The 25,131-nt window shown below is 40.8% G+C and overlaps 1 protein-coding gene across 3 annotated transcripts in view; it reads left to right on the top strand.

Moving 5' to 3' along the window:
• Positions 1–5,935: 5,935 nt before the first annotated feature.
• Positions 5,936–25,131, top strand: part of RNASEH2B (ribonuclease H2 subunit B) — a 41,293-nt gene continuing 22,097 nt past the window's right edge. Inside the window, exons 1-4 of one of the 3 annotated variants that reach the window (XM_065861540.2) lie at positions 5,936–6,095; positions 17,586–17,657; positions 20,584–20,691; positions 22,979–23,055. In XM_065861540.2, coding sequence (XP_065717612.1) covers positions 6,032–6,095; positions 17,586–17,657; positions 20,584–20,691; positions 22,979–23,055 — 321 coding nt within the window. In that variant the 5' untranslated portion in view covers positions 5,936–6,031. The remainder of the gene's footprint in view (positions 6,096–17,585; positions 17,658–20,583; positions 20,692–22,978; positions 23,056–25,131) is intronic. The other 2 variants (XM_065861474.2, XM_065861390.2) reach the window with 2 other exon arrangements.

The following is a 25,131-nucleotide window of genomic DNA, read 5'->3' as shown; positions in this document are numbered from 1 at the left end:
CTACATAGGCCTGGTGATGAAAAAAAAAAAAAAGTTAGTGTTGTTGGGGGTTTTTTTTGCCAGTGTCTGAGTCATAATCTGGAGGATATTTGCAGTAACTTACTGCTGAGGATGAATGTGTCATGCACATTAAACAAGTGTTGCTACTGTTCACTTTAAGCCAGCTCACAATCTGTATACTCATTCAACTTTTTTCTCTAAACAGTATACATCATTCTGAGCAGTTTTATAAACAGACCAAGTTCAGCTTGCTATAGCAACACACCTCCAATAAGTGAATTTTCTGGTTGATTAAACAGAGGAAAAATAATGTTTCTTAGGTGCTTTGAAACAAAATTGGGAAATCAGCATAGCTGGGTAAATAAATATCTGATTGTGCTCACCCTACAATAAGGTCCTCATCCATTCTTAGGGTGTGGTGGATGCACAAAAGACAGGAGAAAGAAGTAAGAGAAAATGGCACCAACCATATGTAAACTGGGGCCAGTCCTGCTACAAAAAGTATGTATTGGAGAAAGGTTCTTACCTGCTCATCTGAAGTATTTGCAATTTGGATATCTACCTCTAGATAGGTGGGTTAACTCGGAGACAAACACACAAAGTAGGTCAGATGAATGCTACTCTGTTTTTCTCCATCAAATATAAAAAGACACTAAATAATCAGCTTGAAGCTAGATATTTACAGTATGAAATTAGGCAATATGAATTCCATGGTTTCTGTGGGCATGTCTAAGTTTCCACATCTAATTTTGATTTCTCTCTCTTTGTCTCTCTTACTTCTATTTGACCTGATATACAGGCAGACTTTGGAACCCAGCAGGTTACATCTGTTAAGGCAAAAACTGATGATTTTTACCTACAGGTGTGACACAACCTTGTTCAGTGCAAAGGACGTGATTTTTGCTCAGAGATGGTTAGAATATTTATCATCATTGCTCAAATGCTTTTAAATGAATACCGTTATTTTCCTTAAAATTGACTACTTTAAGTAAGAGAAGTACTTGCTTAGAAGAACTATCATGAAGAACTATTAAAAATATTTTTTTTCAGCTTGAAAAATTGACTTGGAATTTCAGTTAGAAATTCAAACATGACTTTGAGAGTTGTCTTACAGATTTGCAATGCCTGTATGTGTTCTTTCTGAATGTTCTTTCTCTATGTTAGACCTCCATAAGTTCTTTTGAGTCACAGTAGAACCTTCTAAGGTCACTAGGATTTAAATATTGGGATTAACCAGCTCTTAAGTACTTCTGAAATAAAAACCTGAAACTGAGAAACCATTTTGTGAGGCAGGCAAACCTATTCTGGAGAACAAAATGACTGCACACCTGGACCTGTTCCCTCCTATGCGCCAGCACATGTGTATTTCATGGGACCAAAATGGCAATTCTTCCTGCCACAGAATGAGACTATGCCAAGGCACGTATGCCGAGATGATCCCATTACCTGAACTGAGGGAGACAGATGCTGCATTTCAGTCACATCGAGGGAGTTTTTAGTCACACGAAGAGGAAGCACTACGATTTCCTTCAGTGGGTCAGAGGGCAGATACTTAATCATCGGTTTATGCTCTGCTAAAGTACGCTAAGAATATACCATTTGTCATTTAAATGAGTTTATTTTAATGTATAATGAAGTATGATGTGGCTGGAAAGCTGCCCAGTTGAACGGGACCTGGGGGTGTTGGTTGACAACTGGCTGAATATGAGCCAGCAGTGTGCCCAGGTGGCCAAAAAGGCCAACAGCATTCTGGCTTGTATCAGGAACAGTGCGGCCAACAGGACTAGAGAAGTGATTGTGCCCTTGTACTCCATGCTGGGGAGGCTGCACCTCGAATCTATGTTCAGTTTTGGGTCCCTCACTACAAGAAACATTGAGGTGCTGGAGCGAGTTCAGAGAAGGGCAACAGGGCTGGTGAGGGGCCTGGAGCACAAGTCTGATGAGGAGCGGCGGAGAAAACTGGGGCTGTTTAGGCTGGAGAAAAGGAGGCTGAGGGGAGACCTTATCGCTGTCTACAACTACCTGAAAAGAGGTTGTAGCATGGAGGGTGTTGGTCTCTTCTCCCAAGTAGCAAGTGATAGGAACAAGAGGAAATGGCCTCAAGTTGCACCAGGGAACGGGTTAGATTGGATATTGGGAAAAACTCTTTCACAGAAAAGGTTGTCAGGCATTGAAACAGGCTGCTCAGGGAAGTGGTTGAGTCACCATCCCTGGAGGTGTTTAAAAGACGTGTAGATGTGGTGCTTAGGGACATGGTTAAGTGGTAGACTTGGCAGTGTTACTTTTACAGTTGGACTTGATGATTTTAAAGCTCTTTTCAAACCTTAACAGTTCTATGATTCATGTTTCCTTATACAGCTTTATTAAGCTTTTCAGTTTTCATATTTATCTGTTGTTTTCTTTTGTGTGTATGTGTGTCCACCAATAGCCATGAGGATAAAGGGGCGTGATTCTTGCCCAACACGAAGAAAAATAAGGGGAAAAAACACTGAATAAAATATGTTCAGTTTGTGTCAACACTCTCTCTATATATATATAAAACCAAACAAAACAATAATTTGACCTGTAATGAACAGAGAACAGTATCACAAACTAGGTAACTTAAAATGAATCATAATTATCCTGGTACATCAGCTAAAGTTACATGTACCAATAGGCCTTTTACCAAGATGAAATGTAACACTCTTGCGTACACACAGCTGATCCTTTAATGTGCAGATTAACTGAAAATTATGCATGTAAATGTTTGAACCCCTGAAGCATAAAATAGATAAATATGGCCCATAAATGTAATTTGTTTGTTGAAACACTGTAAAGTGAAACAATCATAAGTGGAAACATTTTTGTCTTTTAAATGACAACCTCAACTTAACAATGAATCACCCTTCTTTCTAAACATTGTTTCATTTCTTGCTCCAAGCAAGATTTAAAAGTTGCTTCACTGAAAGCTGGTGTAGGGGAGGAGGAAGGGGTACATTCCACAGCTGAGGGTGGACAAAGGTAGCATTTCTTCGGCAGCATAAAGTGTTTGGCAAAAGGGGATGCTTGTATTTGCACAGACATTTGGATTTATGAGAAGTAGCCCTCACAGAGATGAATGAATGGGCAGCGTGCAGGTGGAATCTGAGTATGTATCAAATGGTTCTGAAATGTGTACAACTATTGTCCTCAGATAGGATGCAGTCCCATATTGCATGCATTTATATCTCTGGGCGTGATGAGTCATATGAACCCAAATGAGAATACCCATGTGTGTAAAATTAAGATCTGAGTATTTACAATGATATCACCACAGTGGTTCAGATCAGTCTAGTGTTTGAAACTTCAGCATTTTATTTCTGGGAGATATTACTAAGGTTTAAAAGTGTTGGCAAGCCTGGAGGGAAAGTATTTAATTCTTAAGCAAATAAGATTTTAGTATCATCAGCTCTGACAGAAATCCCTAATTAGTATATCTTTGTTTATAATGATATAGTATATCCTCTGTTTATACAGACAGATAGTATATCTCAAATGTGCAAGAGTAAAACCAGAAGGTTTTAAATATTTATTATGCATAACTTACTGCATTCTTTTTAGTTCAAAATCGATGTCATTCCAGAGCCTCATCCAGGTCTATTTGAGAATTTCCATTTGTGGCATTTCGAAGTATCTGAGAAAAATATTTCTATCTGAAAGTTCCTGGAAAAGGACATTATAGAACCCAGGGTCAATATGTATTTAAAGATTGTGCGAGATGCTCATAAGTCAGAAGAAATGAACAACTGGAATGTCCATTCAGTTCAATTGATGTTCGGACTACTCAGCACCTCTGAAAATTACTTACCATGTGCCTAAGTAAGCATGGATCAGTGCTTTGAAAAATGTGAGCTTAATAAATCAGTTTTGTAAACATCCAGTAACATTTGCTATAACATTTCCATCACACACCACAGTCAGGGAGGAAATAGGATGTTTGGAACAACTACAGGTTATGCCTCTAGACTTGACCCTGACACACTATGCATTTGGAGGCTTGCAGGCTTGGATTCCTGGCTTTTCCAGAGCTTTGTTAAGCTCAGCGGTGTACAACAGCCTGCGACTCACTGTCATTTTCAGGACTGGAGGCCAAATTGATGTTGTTATTTAGGAAGAACCTTTTCTCCAGATGGAAGGCTTTCCTGCTAGGGAGGTTTCAAACACAGCAACCAGCACTGTTCTGCTCTTCCAGTGCTCTTGTAGGGATCACAGTGGAGTAGTCAGGAGCCTCTTTCTCTCTTTGCTAGCACCAGTACTGAGGAGGATTTTACAAGACCAATCAGTGAATGTCGCAATCTAAGCACATGCTGTGGCAACTTGCAATCACTTTGAAAGCAAGTGATTTCATTGGGGACTTCTTCAAAACACATGGTGTGATGTGGTCTTTGGCACTTAAATCCTGCCCTACTTCAGGCAGGGAAAACAAATCAAGTAATTAAAACAAAACAAATTTAGCTTAATGTAATCTCAGTTATGAATATATATGCTCAAATTTCAGGATTATTTTTTTCAGCCTTACATCAACTCAGCTGTTTTGCATATGTTGCCCTTGCTTAGTTCTGCTTTGTTTGGGGGCATAAATTTCAGTATGTTTTTAATATTCATTTCATATCTCTGAGATTTATAATAGATATGCATACTTTAATACTTTAGATAACATATAATATTTGCCTCCTGAATCTCTGGGACTGTGGCCATCAATCCATTCTTGTGTTGGTAAAGCTAAGTTTATGTACATACGTACGTGTGTATGTAAACATGCTTAAGTGCGGATCTTATTTTTTGACTATGGGTCCCTGGACCTATTTAACAGGGCCATATTATACACCGGAGAGGATGACTGTTATGAGGGGACTTTGGCTGTGCCTTGTGCCTTGGAGGACCAGAGCTGCTCACAACGGGGGGCACGGCTGGCAGGCTCATCTGCAGGGGGTCTAGTCCAGCTGTCTGCCCAGTGCTGGGCCAGCTACAGCAACTGCTCAGGGCAATGTCCAGCCAGGTTTTTAACACCTCTGCAGATGGATACTCCATGGCTGTTCAATACAACCTGCTCCAGTGTTCGCCCACCTGCACAATAAAGGCATTTTTTATGTTTAAATGGAATTTCCTATGTTCCAGCTTGTGCCCTTTGCCTTGAGCCCTGCCAGTTGGCACCACCGGTGAGAGCCTTAGCTCCAGCCTCCTTACTCATCCCATTAAGTATTTATGTACATGAATTAAGATCCCAGCCCCTGGGCCTTCCCTTCTCGGTGCTGAGCGGCCCCCGCTTTTGGCCTTTCCTCACGCCAGGTGTTCAAACCCAATTATCACCTTCCTGAGCCTGCATTTCTGCCTTTAGCTCCAAACTCATCATGCCTAATAGCAGCTGTACCCCTCTCAAAACAAAGCCTTCGGCAGAGGTACTGCCTCCTGCCAGGGCCTGGCGGCCACAGGGCAGCGCCAAGCACCGCTCAGTCATGGCCGCCCGGGCGCCTGCCACAGACCCCTGCGCAGTGGCCACCTCCCAGCCTGCCATGGGACGGGGATAAAAAGGAGACCTTTGCGTGCTGGCCCTCAGGGTGTGAGGGCGAAGACGCGTACGAGAAACCAGCCCTGCTGCCCGTCCGCTCCTGGGCTGAGAGCGCGGAGACACATCCCGCGGCACCTCCCGCCCGCCTGGTCCCGCCCAAGGGCCCGCAGGCCACTGCTGGGGCGGGGGAAGAGGAGAGGCTCTGCCGCTCTCTGTCCCGCCCGTAACGGCTTGTACCATCCCTTCCAAGCCGGAGGGGTAAATCAGGCGAAGCCGCAGCTAAGCCTCAGCCATCTCGGTGCCCTTCTGCCTCCTGCTCCCCTCTCCCGCCCGAAAGGTGGCACCGTCCACCATCCACGCGCGGGGTTGCGGAGCGCGCGGCTGCCGTGTGGGCAGTAGCGCGCGGCGCCGCTTCACGCTTCTCCTTACCTCCCACCCCGTGCGGCCCCGCCCCGGCCGCCATGTTGCGGCGGCAGCGGGAACGGCGGCGGGAGCGCACGGAGCATGCACAGCGCGGAGCAGCGTCCCGTGGACGCGCACCCTGGCCAGTGGGTGCTCGTTGCACCAGGTAACCCGGCGGGGCTCCGAGGTGGGACAGGCTCTGCAGCAGCGTCGATCTCTCGTTCTCCGTCCTGCCCCGCTGACTGGCCCTGGCGGGGCTGGGCCTTCGCTCGGGCAGGAGACGGATGTGTTTTCTGTGAGGGCTGGCTGCACACAACAGCCCAGAGACCTGCCCCAGCCCTGGTGTGCTAAGGACGTGTTGAGACACAGCCTTTACACAAGACCCCGCAGAATAGCCCCCTTCTCCTCCCCAGGGACCCTCACTGTTTCCTGTACTGCATCCCTGCCTTTTATTTTTGTGTCGTTAGGGTTTTCCAGAGGTCAGCTCGCCCCTGGTTTGCTAACAGCGTTGTGAGCTCTGAGGAGAGGAGCTGCAGAAGAGAGAGAGATCTTGTCAGTGAGGTCCCTGAAGGAGCCTCACCCTGGTCACCCTGCTGCTGGCCGCCCACTTTCCCTCCATCCCCTTAGTGCCTTCCTGCGTTTTTTTAAGGAAATGGTTTAGTACCCTGAGCCTCAAATTTCAAACAAACTCTTTGGAAACCCAAAGTCCTAAGCTAGAGTGAGATCTCGACTGTGCCTCTCTATAGGCTGAAGAAGCAGCCCTCCACATGGCAGCTCTGCAGATGCAGTACACATGAGGCCTAGAGCACTGCATGGGTTTAGTTTCTGCCACTTAGCGCTGAGTAAATGGGAATATGCCATTTACATTTCTTTCTGCCTAGTGTCATGTTTTAAAATTTTGAATTCACAGATCACAAAAGGTTTTAAAGTGTTAAAGAAGATGAATGAAATAGTATATGCTCAGACTCCAAGACACTAAGAGGAAGGAGGCATTTCATAAGTGCCTTTTTTTTTTTTAGTTTTATTTCCGAAGGAAATGCACCTTCCGCTCTCTGTGGGTTGAGTTTGTACTATGCCTATTTCTTATGCCTCCCAAAACTTTTGAGTGTTAATTTCAACCAAAGCTGATAAAAAAGAGGAACTCTTCTGATGAGCTTTGTGAAAATGCCTGTGATGATGTGAGAAATACTATAAATGGCACCACTGAAGGGAAGGTATAGCAAGAGCTTAGTTCAGCAAAGGCTGAAAACAAAGCAGAAGCTCAGTCTTGAGGTATGCATCCATAAAAAAACCAGGTTTCTCTAGTTATGTACAAAACAGAACCAATTGTTATGATTTTGCTGATTCTTCTTCCTCTGGTTTTAACTCTTCAATTCCACTCTTTGGTATCAGACATGCTTGATGCTTAAGAAAGGAATTCCTAAGTGCCAAATTAATTTTTTTTTTAATATTGACTCTCTGTAGACTCGGATTTAAAGCTGAATACTGTATCATATGACTGGTTATGCCAACAGATGTCCATACTGTGCAAATATTTACAAATATGTTTAACTTATGCATGAGTAGTCAGTTCTGTGCAGCTAGTTAAATTCTTCAGTAAGTGTTTGCAGGATTGGAGCCAGAGCTTGTAACTTTCATGAAGCCAGACAGTTTGTATTACCAATTATGCCAGCACAGCTCTGACAAGATTTATATAGTACTCCAGACCCGTAAGAAAGTTTATTAAACCTTAGTAGAACCTCAGTACACATACTGATTTTTTTTAAAAGTCCGTGGCTAATAATTTCAGAACTCTACAAGTGATGAGACTTGCTAATCATGAATAGGACTGCTGAAATGAAATAGATTTAATTATTTCAGTTTGGTTTAAAGGTTTTTAAAGTTAACATCTATCACTTCTCAAAGTTTTACATTTCTTAACAGTTTTGTTGGATGGACCTCAGAAGTTCTTCACTGGCCATTTAGCAGAATTTGTACTAGGAAGACCTGATTACTCTTAGGAATGAAGATGGATGCAGGTGGACTTATAAGAGAAATGCTTTTTCTTTGACTATGTTAAATTTTATCCATATGGCAATCCATATCTTCATAGTACACACATGTCATTGTGCTACATACATGCATAAAAACAATTGGTGCAAATAATTGCAGGATCTAGTTTTGGATGTGAGTTTAATACCATTTGTTAATAAATCTGCCGACAGCTTGTTCTTTGTTGAAATCCTGATCATGGCTAGAGGAGTAAGGCAGTTGGAGTGGCTGTTTTACCAATGATGTGTGTTATCCCAACTCTCTTGAACTGTTCTAGAGAGCAAGACTGTCATTTTTTCTTGCAAGGGTTTGACTTTATCATTGTATTTCCAGTACTGTAAAACTTTAATCGTTAGTGTCCATCTCATGCCTACCCATCTGCCCATCATAGGACAGAGCTACAAACTACACAGGTCAGCAGGTTCATTGCATGGATTATAGAAGCGGGTGAAAGTGGAAAGGAGGAGCAGAGTTGCTTAAGTTGAGAGGCAGAGCTGATGTTTCCATCAGCAGGCCAGTGGCCCTGTGCTTCATTTCAATCAGTCTTTGCTTACCCTTGTTCTTTCCTGTGGCAATGAAAGAGCCTCATATACTGTTCTTATCAGTAGCAACCTGATGACAGTGTTTGCTCTCACCAGCCCTTTGCTTCAACAAGACAGTCAAACTTGGCATGGGACGGTCACACAAGGGAAGTCTGAGTATGGAGCAGAAAGGGGAGCCTCAGACAGTTATATCTGAGCAGGCTGGTAAGCAACTTCTAGGTGAGGTAGCAAATTTTACTTCTAGAAATGGTAGCCTGCCCTTGTCCTGGTGAGAGCTCTTGTGGTGCTGTTTCTGCTGATACTTTTTTCCATGGAGGCGGAATGATTTGATATGCAAATACAATAATCTTTTGTTTTTATAAGCGTAATTGTTAGGGATTGAAACACCAAGGGCAGGACAAAGCAGGAAGCTTTGGGTTGGGAGTTTAGGGGAGAGGAGTTAGGAAACATAGATCTGGTGGAGAAGGTACTGTGAGGAGAGGATAGCAATGATGTTAATGACTCCTGAAAGACTGAAAGCTACTAGTGTGCATTGAGCAGCCTTATCGTGGATTTTTAGAGGAAGGTTGGGAAATGGATGTGAACAGTCAAGAGGAAAAATGATGAACAAACAGGAAGAGGGTAGATGGAGGGATTTGACATTTGGAGGAAGGTGATGAGGACGGAAAACTTGGTGAGGACAGAAAACTTGGGCATGTACGTAGTGTTAGAGCTGTGCATGCTGGGCTCAGAATAGAGTCAACTCTTTGGGTAGTTTCTCCAGTTGTAGATTAACTGTTCTGTGGATACACAGGCACCAGATTTGGCCTAGAGCAGATTCAGCTCAGCACTAACAGTTTATTAGTTCAAGTGCTGTGCCATGTTAACATCTCTGCTGTTTCCAGGGCCAGCTTTGCAGTGCAGCTGCTTTCAGACAGTGTCTGAACTAGTAAGTCCTCATGGACCCAAGCTGGCTCTGTGCAGACCCACTTGGGTATTTCTGTGCTCTTCTCCATGTTCCAGGGGATTTTTTTAGCTTGGCTGGGAATCTGAACCTGAGCTTGCTTTGAGCCGGGTAGTTGACGTCGATGGTTAAGAAGACCTCCTGAGTCTGAAGTTCTGGAGGAATCATGGTACAGAGACACCAAAGTGCTAATAAGTCCTGAAGGACCCACATGAACTTCACTGGTGGGTGGCTGAGTTTCCAGATTGTGCTTTTCTGTATTTCTCGTAGCAGCTGGATAATCAGGGATATTATATTATTTAAGTATCTGAGCCTCCCTTTACCCTTGAGAATGTAGAGCTTCCTATACAGGCTTCCTGTTGTGTTGGTCTAGCTATTGAACAGGTACAAGGGAAAAGAAGTAGCTCCTAATTATAGAATTGGGCTATCTCACAGCTATAAAGTTGCTAATTATGTGCTTTTGTAGATGAGATTCTGTCTGTGTTTACTGAGTATTCATGTACATTTAAAAAAAAAGTCTTACTACCTGAACCAATGAGGTTTTGTTGTTTTTTTTTTCCATGTGCATATAGGAAAATTCTCCTTGCTTTGTGAGTTGTGTCCATGGAAGTACCATTTTTAATGTTTTCTCTGAAAACCATCGAAACTAGAAGTTATTTCCTAGATATAGAAATAATACTGAGATCCCACCGAATTTCAAGGTTCTAAGGGCAGGGCTCTGGAAAATCCTCAAATAGTGCAATAAAGTCACTTTATGTGACATAGACCTCATCTGGGCTCTATATAACAAATAAACCATCTTATGTAATGGCTTCAAACTGGTCTTACAACCAAAATCACACTACCTGCTTAACAGAATGGGTGTGAAGGGCAGTCTCTTTTCAGTACACTTCTCAGGGATAGGTGTTATGTCAGAACTGGAATTATTTATATCCTTCACTGGTTTTAGCAAAGAGGTCAGGAATTGACGACAGTTTTCCAAGCCTGGTGTTCGACTGTATGCCTAAAGTTAAGACTACTGTATTTAATTTGTTCTATGTTTGTCTGTATTAGGAAAAGAAGTAGGGGTTAGCTGCAGGCTGAAAATTATTTTCAACCTTTGTTTTTCTGAACTACACAAGTTTAGATGAGTACATTTTTTCAGTCTGCTGTTTTCTTAAACAATAAATTGATTAGCTTTTTTATTTTATGGGAGCTGCCATATGAATAGCACTGGAAGGATTGCAAGGGGAAGGGAAATCTAGCAATCCTATTATTTTTAGGAATTACTTATTTAAAAATAAAAGGAGCAGTTTCACATTAGACTTGGCAAAATTTTGGACAAATCTCATATATGCCAGAAGTCAGATGGAGACAGAAATAAAGGGACTGTCATGCCAAACTGTGGGGCATCAGCACACATTAAATTAATCCTTCATTCTTTCAAATGAGACTAAGGAATGTTTGTGCAACAAGAGAGGAAGCATTTGACTTGAAAATTTTGGGTCATGTTGAAAGAAGATGTCATAGCAAAAGAAGTTGTGGAATACTTAATGCATAAAAGTAGTTTGCTTAAAAAACTAAAGTAGGGCAGGTTGGGTTTTTTTTGTTTGTTTTTGTTTATTTGGTGTTTTGTTTGTTTTTCATTCTTGCACCTTGCACTTAAAATATGCTTTGATACATGCTTCTGTTTAGCGTCTGAAAAACAATTCAATTTTTTTTACTTCAGTAAAGCATTTGACACAGTCTCCCACAGCATCCTTACAGCTAAACTGAGGGAGTGTGGTCTGGACAATCGAGTAGTGAGATGGACTGCAAACTGGCCGAAGGAAAGAAGCCAGAGAGTCGTGGTCAATGGGGCGGAGTCCAGTTGGAGGCCTGGATCTAGTGGAGTGCCTCAGGGGTCAGTACTGGGGCTGGTATTCAATATATTCATCGATGATTTGGACGAGGGAATAGAGTGGACTATCAGCAAGTTTGCTGCTGACACCAAGCTGGGAGGAGTGGCTGACACGCCAGAAGGCTGTGCTGCCATCCAGCGAGACCTGGACAGGCTGGAGAGTTGGGCGGGGAAATATTTTATAAAATATAACACGAGAAAGTGTAGAGTCTTGCATCTGGGTAGGAACGATCCCAGGTTCCAGTATAGGTTGTGGAATGACCTATTAGAGAGCAACATAGGGGAAAGGGACCTGTGGGTCCTGGTGGACAGCAGGATGACCATGAGCCAGCACTGTGCCCTTTGACCAAGAAGGCCAATGGCATCCTGGGGTGTATTAGAAGGGGGATGATCAGTAGGGCGAGAGAGTTTCTCCTTCCCCTCTACTCTGCCCTGGTGAGACCACACCTGGAATGTTGTGTCCAATTCTGGGCCCCTCAGTTCAGGAAGGACAGGGAACTGCTGGAGACAGTCCAGCGCAGGGCAACAAAGATGGTTTAGGGAGTGGAACATTTTAGAAATTAGCAGTCTGGGCATATTTTACTTAACCTCTCCCTAAACTGGCATTTGCAGCTCCTGAACAAAGCCTTTGCCTGCAGGTAATTTGCACCATTTTTTATGTCATCTCTTAAAAGGCATACCGAGCTCAGCTGTGTATAAAGCAGATCTAACTGGCAAGCTAAGGAGCTAGAAGGAAGCACAGCAAATAAAACAACTGAAAAGAGATGTTTTCATATGTAACACCATCTCCTACTTCTTTCTGCCATCTGGCTTGGAAGAGACCAAGTTATGCCAGCTTAGGCCTCTCTGCACATGGGAATAGGGCTGATTCAGCCAGTAATACAGCTGCACCAGTGTTGACCCTATAAATACTGAAAAGTCTGAAGTTTTTATCCTTTCAAGTGATAACCTCTGCTTGAACTTCTCAAGATTGACCTCTCCTTCACTGAGCTCAAACCCCTGCATGATCTGCCTAGCATCTAGATTTCAGTAATGGATGAATTAGTACTGTCCATGGCTGCCAGTGAGGCCATGAACATGTTTTTTTTGGCCTAAGAAGTGAACTGTGCCAGCATGAGAGGAAGCCAAAAGATGCTCTCAGGCAGAAGTCTTATCTTTAGCTGTATTGCATAGCTGCGTACTGGAACAAAAGACCACTCAAACCATCTATTAGCATTTCCATGTGCAGTTTGGCTCAAGATAGAAAACAGTGCCATTTTTAGATATTGTGTTTTATCACAGGATTTCTAGGTGACACAGGAGCCAGAAAGAGTTTAAGAGGTGTAAATTATGTCACATTACATGTTGTTTCCATAGGGCACCAAATAGTAAAGGCTGTGATTACCAAACTGATAACCATGTTATCATCAGGGAGTGAGCTGAGGTGGGGACCCCAGGTCTGTGGTTTTTAATGGCCTGTGATCTTTGATCCTTTGAAGCCATTCATGAAACTGTATCCTCAATCTGTGCACACCTCAATTCAGTCATTATGCTAATAGTTAATTACCTTGTAACTTATAAAAATTGTCAAAAGTTTGGGTGGTACTACGTGGTGGATTTATTAATTCATTTTCACTGGGCTTTTTTCAGGGCGTGCTGCTGGGCAGAGGATACAGGCACTGAATTAAAATCATTTACTCTTTAGGGTTGACTGATTCTAATAAGAACATGGATAAAATTATTATTAGATCTAACATGTCTGTACCCTTAGGCTACATAGTTTCAAGTCTTCCATAAAATGTCCATTTAATGGGCTGCATCATAATGTCTCCATCTGACACACCTTTCAGGCATGTTTAAAAGTTAAGAAGGGAATGTAAAAGTCTTGTGTAGCTGATGTATGGTTTAATATCTGTTTTTAAATGAAATCTTAACTTTATATGTCCAGACTTTTAAATAATCCTGTTTTCTTTCTTTCTTTTTTTTTTTTTCAGGGCAATGGTGCTAGGGAGATTTGTGCTGTCTGAGGGCTTTTTCCTCTTACACAATTGACAGATATTTACAGCCTTCTTGCTTGCTTGGCTGGCAGCTTTTTACATGGGAGCTCCATGTAACTTGATATTAGTCTGTTATATATAGTAGTCTATAAGCAATTTCTTTCTCTTTTTTTTTTTTTTCCAATAAAGGTGAATAGACCTTGCATCATCCGTAACAGTTTCATAGATCTTAGTGGGAGTTTTATGCACTTTTCCAATTTATTAATGTTGCTCTACCAGCTAACACTTTTTTTTTAATGGCCAGATTCATTAGTGTTTCATATCTATCCATTGTGGAAGAAATTATTGCCAGAAATCGTTTGACAGCTGGTTCATTTTCACTTTGTTCCGTTTATATATTTTATAGAATTTGCCTGGTTGTGTGTCTGACCTCCATGAAATATGATAGGCTTTTCTCCTTTTCTGTAATGGAAAGCTTTGTTTAAGCTTTTATAGTCTCTTGTGCTCAGGGATTCTGAGGTTCCTAGACTCCAGTACAACTGATGGATATATCACCCACATTTTTAGATGGGCTTTGTGTGATTTGATTAATAGTGAATAAACAGTGGACTGTGGCTTAAGCAAGGTGTTAATAGACATATCAACCTAGTGCTGGTGTTTAATTGTCCTGCATTGTGCTTACCTCAGAAGTCCCTCCTCTGGTACAGCTGTACCAGAGGATTCATTCTGCATTGCTGGAGGTGTCCGTAAGTTCAATGAAGACAGAGGCATATAGAATCATAGAATGCTTTTGGTTGGAAAAGACCTGTGAGATAATTGAGTCGAACAGTTAACCTGTCACTGTCAAGTCCGGCTCTAAACCATGTCCCTAAGAACCTCATCAATGTGTCTTTTAAACACCTCCAGGATTGGTGCTTTAGGGTGAGTTTGACTGTCTCCTGTGAGTGTCTGTTGTCTGTCTTCCCTGTCAATTTAGAGAATGGCTTGCTAATTGGGATGCCTCCTTGGGACAGGATTGCACCCCTGCTTACCCTTTTATCTGGTTTTTGTATCCTTGTAATGAATGTTGCTGTAGGATAGTAGCATGCTGTACTGGCACATTTGTTAGTAAGCTGACCTGTACTGACTGTATGTTACCTGCAGCTTATAGCAGCAAGACAGTTAGTAGAGAGTACAATATTCAGTCAGAAAGGTCTCACCTCTCTCATTGTTATTCCTGCAGGTCGGGGGTGTCAAACTCATCTTCACCAGGGGCCACATCAGCCTCAGGGTTGCCTTCCAAGGGCTGAATGTAATTTTAGGACTGTGTAAATGTAGCTACTCCTACATTTACTACATTTATTACTCCTGCATTTACACTTTTGTAGATGAACATGTTTCTCAGGGCTGAGCTATGGAAACCATTGTACTAAGCATAGTGGCAATCATCTGAGATTTTCCTTTAGGATTTAATAAAAAAGCTCTTCCTGTAGTGTCCCTTTGTTTGCTTATTTTCTATAGGATTATTTCTTATCTGAATGTGAATCTTAAATAAACAAAAAAGACCTAGTTTAACTCTCAGTTTTGCTAGAAAATTACTACAGTACTGCTTTTTAAGAAGACTCTATTTAGCTGTAAGAGAACCTTGCCCAAATACAAGGGCTGATAAATATAATGACATTAAAGAAATCCAGTTACCTTTCCCGGCTAAAGGCCAGAACACGCACAAGTTAGGTTTGAACACCTAACTTCAAAAATCCCTTGCTCAGCATTTTCCTAATCACGAAGCATTTGCATTCAGATAAAGAGAGCCTTCTTTGCCCTCAAGGCCACTCTAGTATTGCATTGTTTTCCAAGCAAGCATTCTCCCAATTGCCTCTTTTTCTCTTCCAACTTGACATCTATTAGAGCCAATCTGTAACAAAAATATACTGCAGATACCCATGGAAATGAAGTGGGGTATTGCCTACATTTTGAGGAAACCAAAGGTAACAAGAACTCAAAGCAACCACTTTTGCCTTTTCCCCACTTTGTCCTTCTTCTTGTGTCACTTCTGGTAAACCATCTCCTGTGGCAGCTGTGTGGAGAATCTGACCTATACTCTTATCCCATCAGCATGAGATACTGGGACTGAAGGCTGCGATTCAGACTGTTCTTTGGGGTATGATCACTGCTGTCCTCTCTGCAGTGATGAACCCCACGGAGCTTGGGTAGGACCAAAGAACTAAATGGGGCAGCGGAGAGGGTCCTGGGCCTGGGGTACATGGGACAGGCCTTAGTGGTGGAGAGTGTTATCTGGGTTGGGTAGACAGAGGACTGATGAGGAAGAGACGGGACACTGTATGCCGTGGATTTGTTACACTGAATGCTGCCTAAGTGCAGGTGTCTCTCAAGCTTAGCAGGGATGGATAAGTTCACTGTGTTACTAGAAGGTTAGGAAAAGAATTTATCAACTAAATAAATATATTAACTTTATTAAAAGCAGCCACATTAGGAAGGATTATCTACTTAATTGTTCACGTTATACACGATGCAACTTAGGGCTCAGCTGGACTCATTCCCAGTGCTCATAAATCTATGCATGAAGAAAGCAGAGCAAGTGAGCGCTAAAAGTTCCTTTGGGGTTTTTTTTGTTTTGCTTTTTGTTTTAAATTTTGAAACTCACGTTTAGTGTGTGTATTTTAACATGTTCATGTGAAACACATCAAAGTAAACACATGCAGTGTGTTTCTTTCACTGTCATTAATCACTGTAGTGTTTTAAAAAGTAACAAAAAATACACGAGTGTTAAACTGTGGTAAAGAATTGAAATATATACAGCTCTAGAAATTTGAAGTTTGCCTTTGCCAGGACAAAGGCAAAGCTTGACAACCGTGTGTGTTTATGTATCAGCATATGAAGCAAGTCTGGTTAGTGAATACGGACTTTTTCCATTAAAAACCCCCATTATATATTGAATCTTTTTAAAGCACTTTTCAAGTCACCTGAAGACTCAGCTGAAAATTCAGGGGAATAAAATGACTGTAAATTCTCTGAACAGCTCTGAGAACTATTATCCTCCTATACTTTACCGTAGAACACACTTTTTAATCCCTGCTTATGTCTTTATCTGAGCAATTTCTGTTTGTGGCACAACTGAAAAGGGGAAGGATGATATGGCACTTTCTGTTCCTTCCAACAGCCTCCCTTGTGAATAGCTGTGCAGCCCGTCTCTGTTGCTCCTCTCTGCGTTCATCAGGAGCACCGTAACACAAACATCAGCCTGATCACTGTCAATCCATTCTCTGGGGTCTGGATACTGGTGGTGTATGTGAAATGCTTTAGTAATTTTCCTTGCACTGATGGATGCCTATATGAAAGGAATTGGGACAGAACTTGCAGTGTGCAAGCTAAGAAAGATGATGCTGTCATGTTGCTCTTCAGTCAGATGTGGGAAGTTGTTTTCATAAATGGAAGTTAGACTTTCCCTACAAAGAGAATTTGTATGGAATATATTCATAATTAACTGGGGATCCTTGTAGATGTTTTTCAGACTTGAATCAGCATCCTTGTGGGAGCTGTGTCCTTTGTATTTTTTTTTCTTTTTAATTTTACAGAGAAATTGTACTTTTGTGGCTCTGCTTTTTGTCTTTGTTTTGCTTAAAGACACAAAAAAAGAACAAATGTCAAAGGTGTAAGCCAGAGGTGCTGTATTCTCTCAGCTTCTTTTTCCTGTAGGGGTAATTAAATGCACTCTTTATTTTTCAAGATCCATACACAACAGATAAACAAGTGTGCATATTTTTCACAGAAGTAACAGCCACTCAGACAATTCCTGCCTGGTATTCCTGACTTCCTGAAAGCTTTAGAGGAACACTGTTTCTTCCGACAAATATTTTACCTTTTGCACTTTTAACTTTTCAAAGTCTGCTCTGTGCTTGGCCTGACCTACCAAAACATTCTCATTGTCTTTGTGACTATTCAGGGCAATGAATCAGTTCATCTCACTTAACCGAGATGTCAAACTTAGGAGCTCTCTTCCCTGAGGCTCTCAAGGGCGAAGTGGATTTCAAAATTTAAATCATCCCCAGGTGTATGTCTTTCCTGCAGCAGATAGAGAGTGCCAGAAAGTCTGGAATCATACATAACTTAGGTGCCTTGATCAGTTAGGGTGAATTTGGGCTGAGACATACAACTTTTAGTCAGAAAATATATGAGTTTTCCAACAGGGTCAATCCAATTAATTCTCAATGTCTTGGAGAAGCATGGCGGAAAGTGAAATACTTCTCAATTTACAAGTTCATAACTTTTTCCTCTCCCCCTACAGAGACTGCTACTGACCCCCCTAGGACATCTGACAGCGAACCTTTGTTTACAAAACTACGCAATCCAAGCACAGGCAAGTTTTGAAACTGACATGAGCTTGTTAAGGTTCTGTTTGATTCCCTCCACCACCAAAAGATTCATATTTTGCAAGCTGAAATAATGATGATAGTGTAAGTCTTAAGTGCCAAAGATACTGTTGGTGATGCCAGATTGTTAATGCTGTGCAAACATTTAGGATTTCTTTTATACTTTTAATTGGTTGAGCTGTTTATTCATCAGGAAAATTGGCAGCACAAAAAAGAGATGTAATTTAACTTTTGTTTTTAAGTGCATTAGTTTTGGGGAGCTTACAGTGTTGGGTGTTGAGCCTGTGCTTTTTTTAAATCCAAATTTAGGCTTCATAGCAATCATCTTATGCTATAAAATAAATAGTCAGAGGAAGTGGTCCAGTTATACTTACCAAGCTTTTTGAGTCTTTTCATTTTTAAATTTAATTTTCTTCTTTCCCTGGTCCAAGTGGTGGTGCCTCTTTTCTTGTTCATAGATAATGAGGCACTAAGAAGGAATTCAAAATACATTGGAAAGACCCGCAAATGCAGATGATAGAATGACATCACCGTCCCACAGTTATTTTCTTCCAGTCAGATTGTTCTTTTTGTCAAAGAATTGTTATTATTGTAATAATTGGAGTATGAGATACTGCAACAGAAATGTGCAGTAGCCTTGGTTAGGTTAACATTATTTTGTTTGAAAAACACATTTCATGCTGTTTATTTCTCTTTTCATAAGCTCTTTTTTTTTTTTTTCTATAGATTTAAGTTGTATGGTTTTGGGTTGAAATTCACTGCTCATATTTATATGTTTGTAACTGTAGTCTTCAGTTACAATGTCACAATATAGTAACTGCTACTTGTTCTCGAAGGAAGAAACTAGTTAAAAACAAGACATACAGAATGGGAAGTCACTTTTCATACTTGTTTTTTGATCTGTTTTATAGTGGTGATGTATAGCCACGGATATTTTACCCCTGCTGTATTATATTGGCTTTCTAATGTGTTATGTTTTTTGAAGTGTAGATATTTCTTTGCTTTTCTCTGCAGTAGAAGAGATCTATTTACCTTGTAGAATCAGAGATCTTTGGAAAGGTTTCTAGGAAGACCTAAAATACAATGATTGCCTGGGTGTGTTCTTTCAGAATTTACATGAGCTTATTGATAGTCCTGCATAAACTTTCAGTTTTGTAGCCTATACTTATAAGTGTAGGGTCTGAAAACTGAATGACTGAGAACACCCTATTAATATATTTTCTGTACATTTGGGTCTAAGAGATGAATTCTTGATGCCAGGTATTGTATAAATGCAGACTGAAGAACTCAGCACACTACAGAATGAAGCTAACCATTTTATTAAATAAAGTATGCGTGGTCCTTTTTGTAGACACATGAAAAGGACAAAATTTCTATCCCTTACAAAGACTAGGATTATAAACTAGGATTCAGTCTGCAATTCAGAAGTACCACAAGAAGCATTTTTCGAAGTGCTGAACTAAGAGAAGGGAAACAACCATGCCACAAGATTTAAGCAGCTAATTGGAGTGGTCAAGTTGTGAGCAAAGCTGCCTAGGTTCTCTCTCCATCCCCTAGAGTTTCTGTCTAATGATACTCTTGGGAACCTGTGGTGACTGTCCTTCTAACATAAGCAAATAAATTAAGGAGCCAGAGTTAGGCAATAGAAGTGGTGCCTTAACCAAGATTTCCTGGCTTACCACCACACTTGCCAACACACTCACTGATAGGAGTCCTAAGTTGTTCAGTGAGCACTTCTTTCAGTAGTTTGATGTCTGGTGCTGATACAACTGTGGTGTAGGCACTTGCTGAGAAGTACATAATGATGTTGAAACCTGTGCTCCCCCCTATATACTCCTCCCATCCTCAAAAGAAAAAATATTTTTAGAGAATTGAAAGTATATCCTTAGGTGAGGTTAAACATCTGGTCAGTCTTCTGGGTAAAGGGGGAAAAAATGCGTTATCAGTCATTTTTGGGAAGAAATGTGTCTGCCCATTTTACCTGACCTCCCTCTGCACCTAGGGATCTGCAGGCTGAGAACAGCGGTGCTGATGTCAGCTTGCAGGAGCTTACATTGAGACTTTTTTGAGCCAGCTCATGATCTATAAGTCAGTGCAACTTTGCAATTTGTGTGTTTTGAGCAGAACTGCCATGTTGTAGTTGCACTTTTCTCTTGAAGATGGATGAATAACCAAGACAGGACCAGTCCAGCCAACAGACTCAGCTCTCCAAATTTCAGTGGCCCCTCCTGTAGTTCTGGCAACTTCCTGTTTCAGATATGGAAAACACCAGCCCTGTTTGCAACATATTCATTACCCCTTCATTATAACCCAGACCTAACGTGAAACGGCAGAGCTGCTCTATGGGGTGGCCTAAAATATGGCTTTCCTTTTCGTTTCCAAACTACCAGGATTCTGATGGGCACTCCAAAGCAACTTCATTTAGCTTCCTTGCTCACCTTATATGTCTACCCCCACTGAGTCATTGGCAATCCATTTTGATGCACACAAAAAAAATTATTTCAGTTTGTCACTTGAAAGTTTAGAACTTTGGTTCCCCTAACTCAGAGTCTGATATCTTGGAGACAAACATGACAAAAAGAGAGAGAATTTTCTTGTTTTCCACCTTCCCCCTTCGGTCCAGACAAAAGCTGATTTCTTGAGTGATTTTTATTTGGGTTTGGATCAAAGGCTTTATGTAGTAAGATGAACTATTCACACATTTATTGATTCAAATTCAGTTTGGTTTATAGAGCTGGTAAATGAACATCTGTATATAATAGTTTTCTTTGTCTGAGTTTTCTTTGTAGTGAGTTTATGTAGAATGTATGTTTGTGTGTCTGTATGCATATAAGGCACATTCTTCAGAAGTATTGGGTATTCTTTTGATTTTTGTGAAAGCTTACAAACACAAACCAGATTTCTTTTCAACAGGGGAAGCAACCCTTTACTTATTCAATAGTGGTGCACAGCAGCTGTTTGAAGTAAAAGCTTTTCATGAGGAATATCGTTCCTGGTTTATAGGTCAGACTGTTCAACAAGGTGAGTAATATAATGTAGCCTTCCCCCAACTGTAAGTAGTGTTCATACACAGACCTTCCCTTTTTTTTATAGTAAATTTACAGGTGTTTTTCCTAGTTGTTTGAGGCATGCTGCATCGCATCTCCACCTTCTGACACACTCGTTTGCCATCTGGATTTAACCAGGGCTGGGGGCTTTGTGGTCTTTCTTTAAAAGGCTGCCTTTGGCAGCCTCAATTAGACAGATGTTCATTTGTCTTTGAGGAAAGGGGGCGGAGGGGGGAAAGTCATTCAATTGTATTTAAACTGAACTGCCATAAAGTACTTAGCTTGCCTTGTCAATCAGACCAGAAAGTCCTCAGTGTAAGTAAAATATGTGTTGTCCTACAGAAGGGGAAAAACGGCTGGAAGGCCTTAGCTATCCAAGCAGAGTGGTGTGCTAGAGCTCCAAGTGCTGGGACGTATGGTCTTGCTTTCTTTTACTTACCTCTGTACTTCCCTCTATGAGTACTGGGATCTCAGGATAGTCCTGCTGTCTGAAGGTGCCATTTCAGTGTTTTGTCTGAAGTGAGCTCAGCTGTACCATCCCAAGCATTCTCTGATCCTAGCTTGTGTTCCTGAAAATGAGGAGGAAACTTAGGTAACTGTTTCTGACAGCTTTAACAATCCCTTATCAGTAAGGGTGTAATTGGAGCATTGTTTCTGTGCCAGCATGTCCATAGACCAAGCAATAATTATTAATTCAGGAGATGAAGGTATATTTGTTTTGTCCTTTTTAACTAGAGAAAAAGACCATTTATAGTAATAAATAAAAGGAATCTCGCCAGACATATGCCTTCTTTAATGGTAATATCCCAAAGCTTGTGTTAACTTTAAACATCCTCTGCAGGTGCATATAGCAATGTAAGCAGTATGTCTCTAAGATTTTCTGTTCTCCATCTGGGGCTGAGCCAAAAGGCTTGGTCTGCTCCCTGCTCCCAATTACGTCCACATTGTATTCTCTCCCTCCCTTTCTAACGTCTATTTTGGCCCTTGGGAAACAGTTGCCTTTAGGAATTATCACGTCAGTTTTCTTTAAAAGATACAGGGGGAAAAAATGTTCCTGAATGTTTGAATGTTAGGGCTGCTGCATCTCTGAAATGGTCAGGGGAAGAACAACATAAAAAAGCTGTGTGTTTGCAGTTAAAGCGAATTATTTAGTTATCTGCAGAGAAGGACAAAGGCTTTTATATGCCTATATTGAGTGTGAACTCTTTAGAAAAAATAAAAATACCTCTTATTGGAGGTGCAGTGTAAAGCATTTAAACAGAAGCTTTGAGAAAGTGGCTAGTCTTTTTTTTCCCTCCAGTGTTATTATCAAAGCTTTCACATTTGTAAGTAGTCCTGGTACTTGCTTTGCCTTACTCAATGGAACATGTTAGTAATACACATGTTAGACTGGGTATCAGCTTTGTCCAAACCACATTCTTCCCATCTGATCTTTTGTTAGTTTTAGGGCCATCGCAGTAGGATTTTCTTTAATTATGTTAATCATGTGAGTTAAAACAAACAAACAAAAATATTTATTTGCTTTTGGTTTGCTAATTAATGTAAAATTGTCATCAATTATTTGGTCTCATTAGTGAATTTCCTTGATGTCACATTGTTTCCAATTATCTACAATTAAAGAAAAAGCCTGACTAAGCCATTGTCCTGCAATGAGCTCTGGATGGGCAGAGGTGTCTGTTTTAATGGGAGACCAAGTTCTTTGTATGTGACTTTGAAGACAACATAGTGAGCCATATTTTGTGATCTATTTAAGTTTATTTGGTTCTATTAGGAGACTACATGCAGATTCTTACCTTATGAGAGGCAGCTCTAACTTAGCTAGCTCTTGAAATTCTTACTTGCCCTGCCTCTCTCTCATGCCAGCAGTGTTGCCTTGCCCAGTGTTTGAGGTGGAGTAAACTAGATATATCTGGTATCCCAAAACAAGTTTCTGTTACACCTAAATCTGCCAACAGAGGGCAGCTTCCATTTTGCTGTTCTTAATATAGTCCAGAAAAAGGCAAAAGTAAATGCTAGAAGCCAGCAGACCTGCAGTGAAGCTTGCACTTTGGTTTGACAGGGTTGAGAATTGAGTTCTCTCTGTATTTTTAATATAATATCACAAATATTGTTTGCCCATTTCATTAAAATAGTGGAATACTTACTGAAAAAAAAATTCTCCTCTTCTTGCTCACACTTCTGGAAAAACATCCTAAAAACCAAAAAGTTCATTGTAATGTGCCTCTTAGTACTAAGTTTACTTTTACAAATCTGTCACTTAGATGGGCGCCTGCTGTTTGTTACACCGATGGACCCTTTATTTCTGATACTTTACTACCTCATAAAGGCAGACAAGGAGGTAAGCCTGCTTTATTTTTTCACTGGAATTCTCAGAATAAATAACTATTTCTGACTTCATTTTCTGCAGAAGTTACGTTAATTTTACGAAGAGGAGCTTCCATCATAATGGAAATTTAAGTTGCATTTAGAGCAGAGATGTCCACCCTAGTAGCGTTTTTGTTTGCATCACGTTTTTTGTTCACTGAAGTGTATTCCAGGAGTCAGCTTGCAATCTCCACAAACCCTAATCACCTCCTTTTTAAGAGAAGCAGAGAATCTTTTTTGTCCTTTTTTGAGAGCCTATCTCAGAATTATTGAATTTAAAATGAGATGTCATCAGAGTAGAACAAACTAGTGCCCTTTCTGAGGCATGAGTAGATGAGTCATTTTGGGAAACAAGGGAAGAAGAAAGAAGAAATTGGAGGTTATGGGGGAGGAAGAAGAAACAGTTTTGTGACAGATGGAACTTGAAACATTGCCTTTTTAGAAGCAGTATTCATAGAGGTGCTGTATCATAGAACAGCAAAGGGATGATCAAATGTCCAAAAGCTGGGTAATTAATAAACAGCTTAATTGATTTATCATGGATGTGGCAAAACCTCACTTAAATTTCTGAAATGTATCAAAAGGCATAGGCAAGGTTATTGATTTATTGTTTATAATCTGCCTGTGGAAAAAAGACCATATGATGTGAATGTTGATCCTTGTTTCTTGTTTCATGGAGGCAATAATTTCACTTTATGCATCCTGAGAGTTTTTGCTCTAAGAGCATTTTGTATGAGATTGCTTGCTATTTTCTGCTTTAGATTGCAAGTGGAGAATGCAGAAGAACAATTTTTGTATGGTGAAGAAATAAAGTCCTACTAGACATTTGTAATAATAACATAATCTTATGTAATTATTTTTAAATTGTTTATGGTATAAGATATTCAGATGTATTCTATATTTCTGTGATCTGTTCCTGCTCCAGGGTGGCCCATCAGAAGAATTTAATTCGCAAGGAATAGTTCAACTTGTTCTCTAGACACTGTGCTTTGTTTGAATTCAGCATCCCTTTCAAAGCTTTATACCAAACTTAAATTAGGGAAACAGTAAATCTCCTCTGCCTCTGTGGTAGAGTATTGAGATATTCTGAATAAAGGACTATTGCTGCTGTTTCTGTGCATGGAAAAAGTCCTGTACTGCCCTTTACTTTCTCGGTCCATTGTTTTCTAGATTTTCTAGGCCAGGCATGGTGCCAGATGACTGCACAGAGCTGTTTTAGGTCATCATCAGGGCAAATTTGTGTTCTTTCCATGCCCTGCCCAAGTTAGCGTATTCCTCAGTAAAGGGAAGTCTTGAGAATTGTGCTGCAAATACCTCACGCAAGGCCAGCTTGGATACAGCACGATCACTTCTAGCTTGACCTAATAATGACTATCAAGGTACCCACTGGGTATCTTAGGATCATCCTTTGCACCATCCTTTGGTTTTGATGGTAAGGTGCAACGTTGCTTAGTGTGTGTTCTGAGGAGAGCCATCAGACTTTCTTGGCTTAGGCTGTGTGCCCCTGCACTATGTAAATGTGACAGTCTTGCTTCAGGACACAAGCAGGTTTGTTCAGGTAAGTTATCTATAGGAAACAGCTTATTGCAGCTTTATTTCTGCCTCTTATAACCTTATTTTTGCCATTGTTATTGTGCCTTTTTTTCCGGAGGAGAAGAAACTTTAAAGGCTTTTTTGGTTGTGGGGTTTGTTTGGGGTTTTTTGTGTGTGTGTTTTTATTGTGATTTAACAATGAATGGTTCCTTTTATTAAGCCTCTGACTGTCCAGCAAGAGGATTTATTAATAATTGAAGCAGTATACCCAAGTGGTTTTTTTCATGCTGACCGCTATAATGACTTCAGTTTTGGCTTCTGAGACCATGCACTGTCTAGGGATGGAGAACTCCCTCAGCATTTGTACTGATGCGCTAAGGGATCTTTCCAAAGGGAAGGCTGCCAGTTGTGCCAGACAGTGCTGAATGATTATGCATTGTTTGGCAACGGCAAAATTTGTTTGATGGTTCTGTCATGCGTGGGGCTATTTAAGTTGTGCCAAAATCACTTTATGTAC

The sequence above is a fragment of the Patagioenas fasciata genome, chromosome 1 (assembly GCF_037038585.1).
Source record: "Patagioenas fasciata isolate bPatFas1 chromosome 1, bPatFas1.hap1, whole genome shotgun sequence".
Taxonomy (NCBI): domain Eukaryota; kingdom Metazoa; phylum Chordata; class Aves; order Columbiformes; family Columbidae; genus Patagioenas; species Patagioenas fasciata.
The sequence above is the reverse complement of the archived record's forward strand: the minus strand, read 5'-3'. Positions and strand labels throughout refer to the sequence as shown.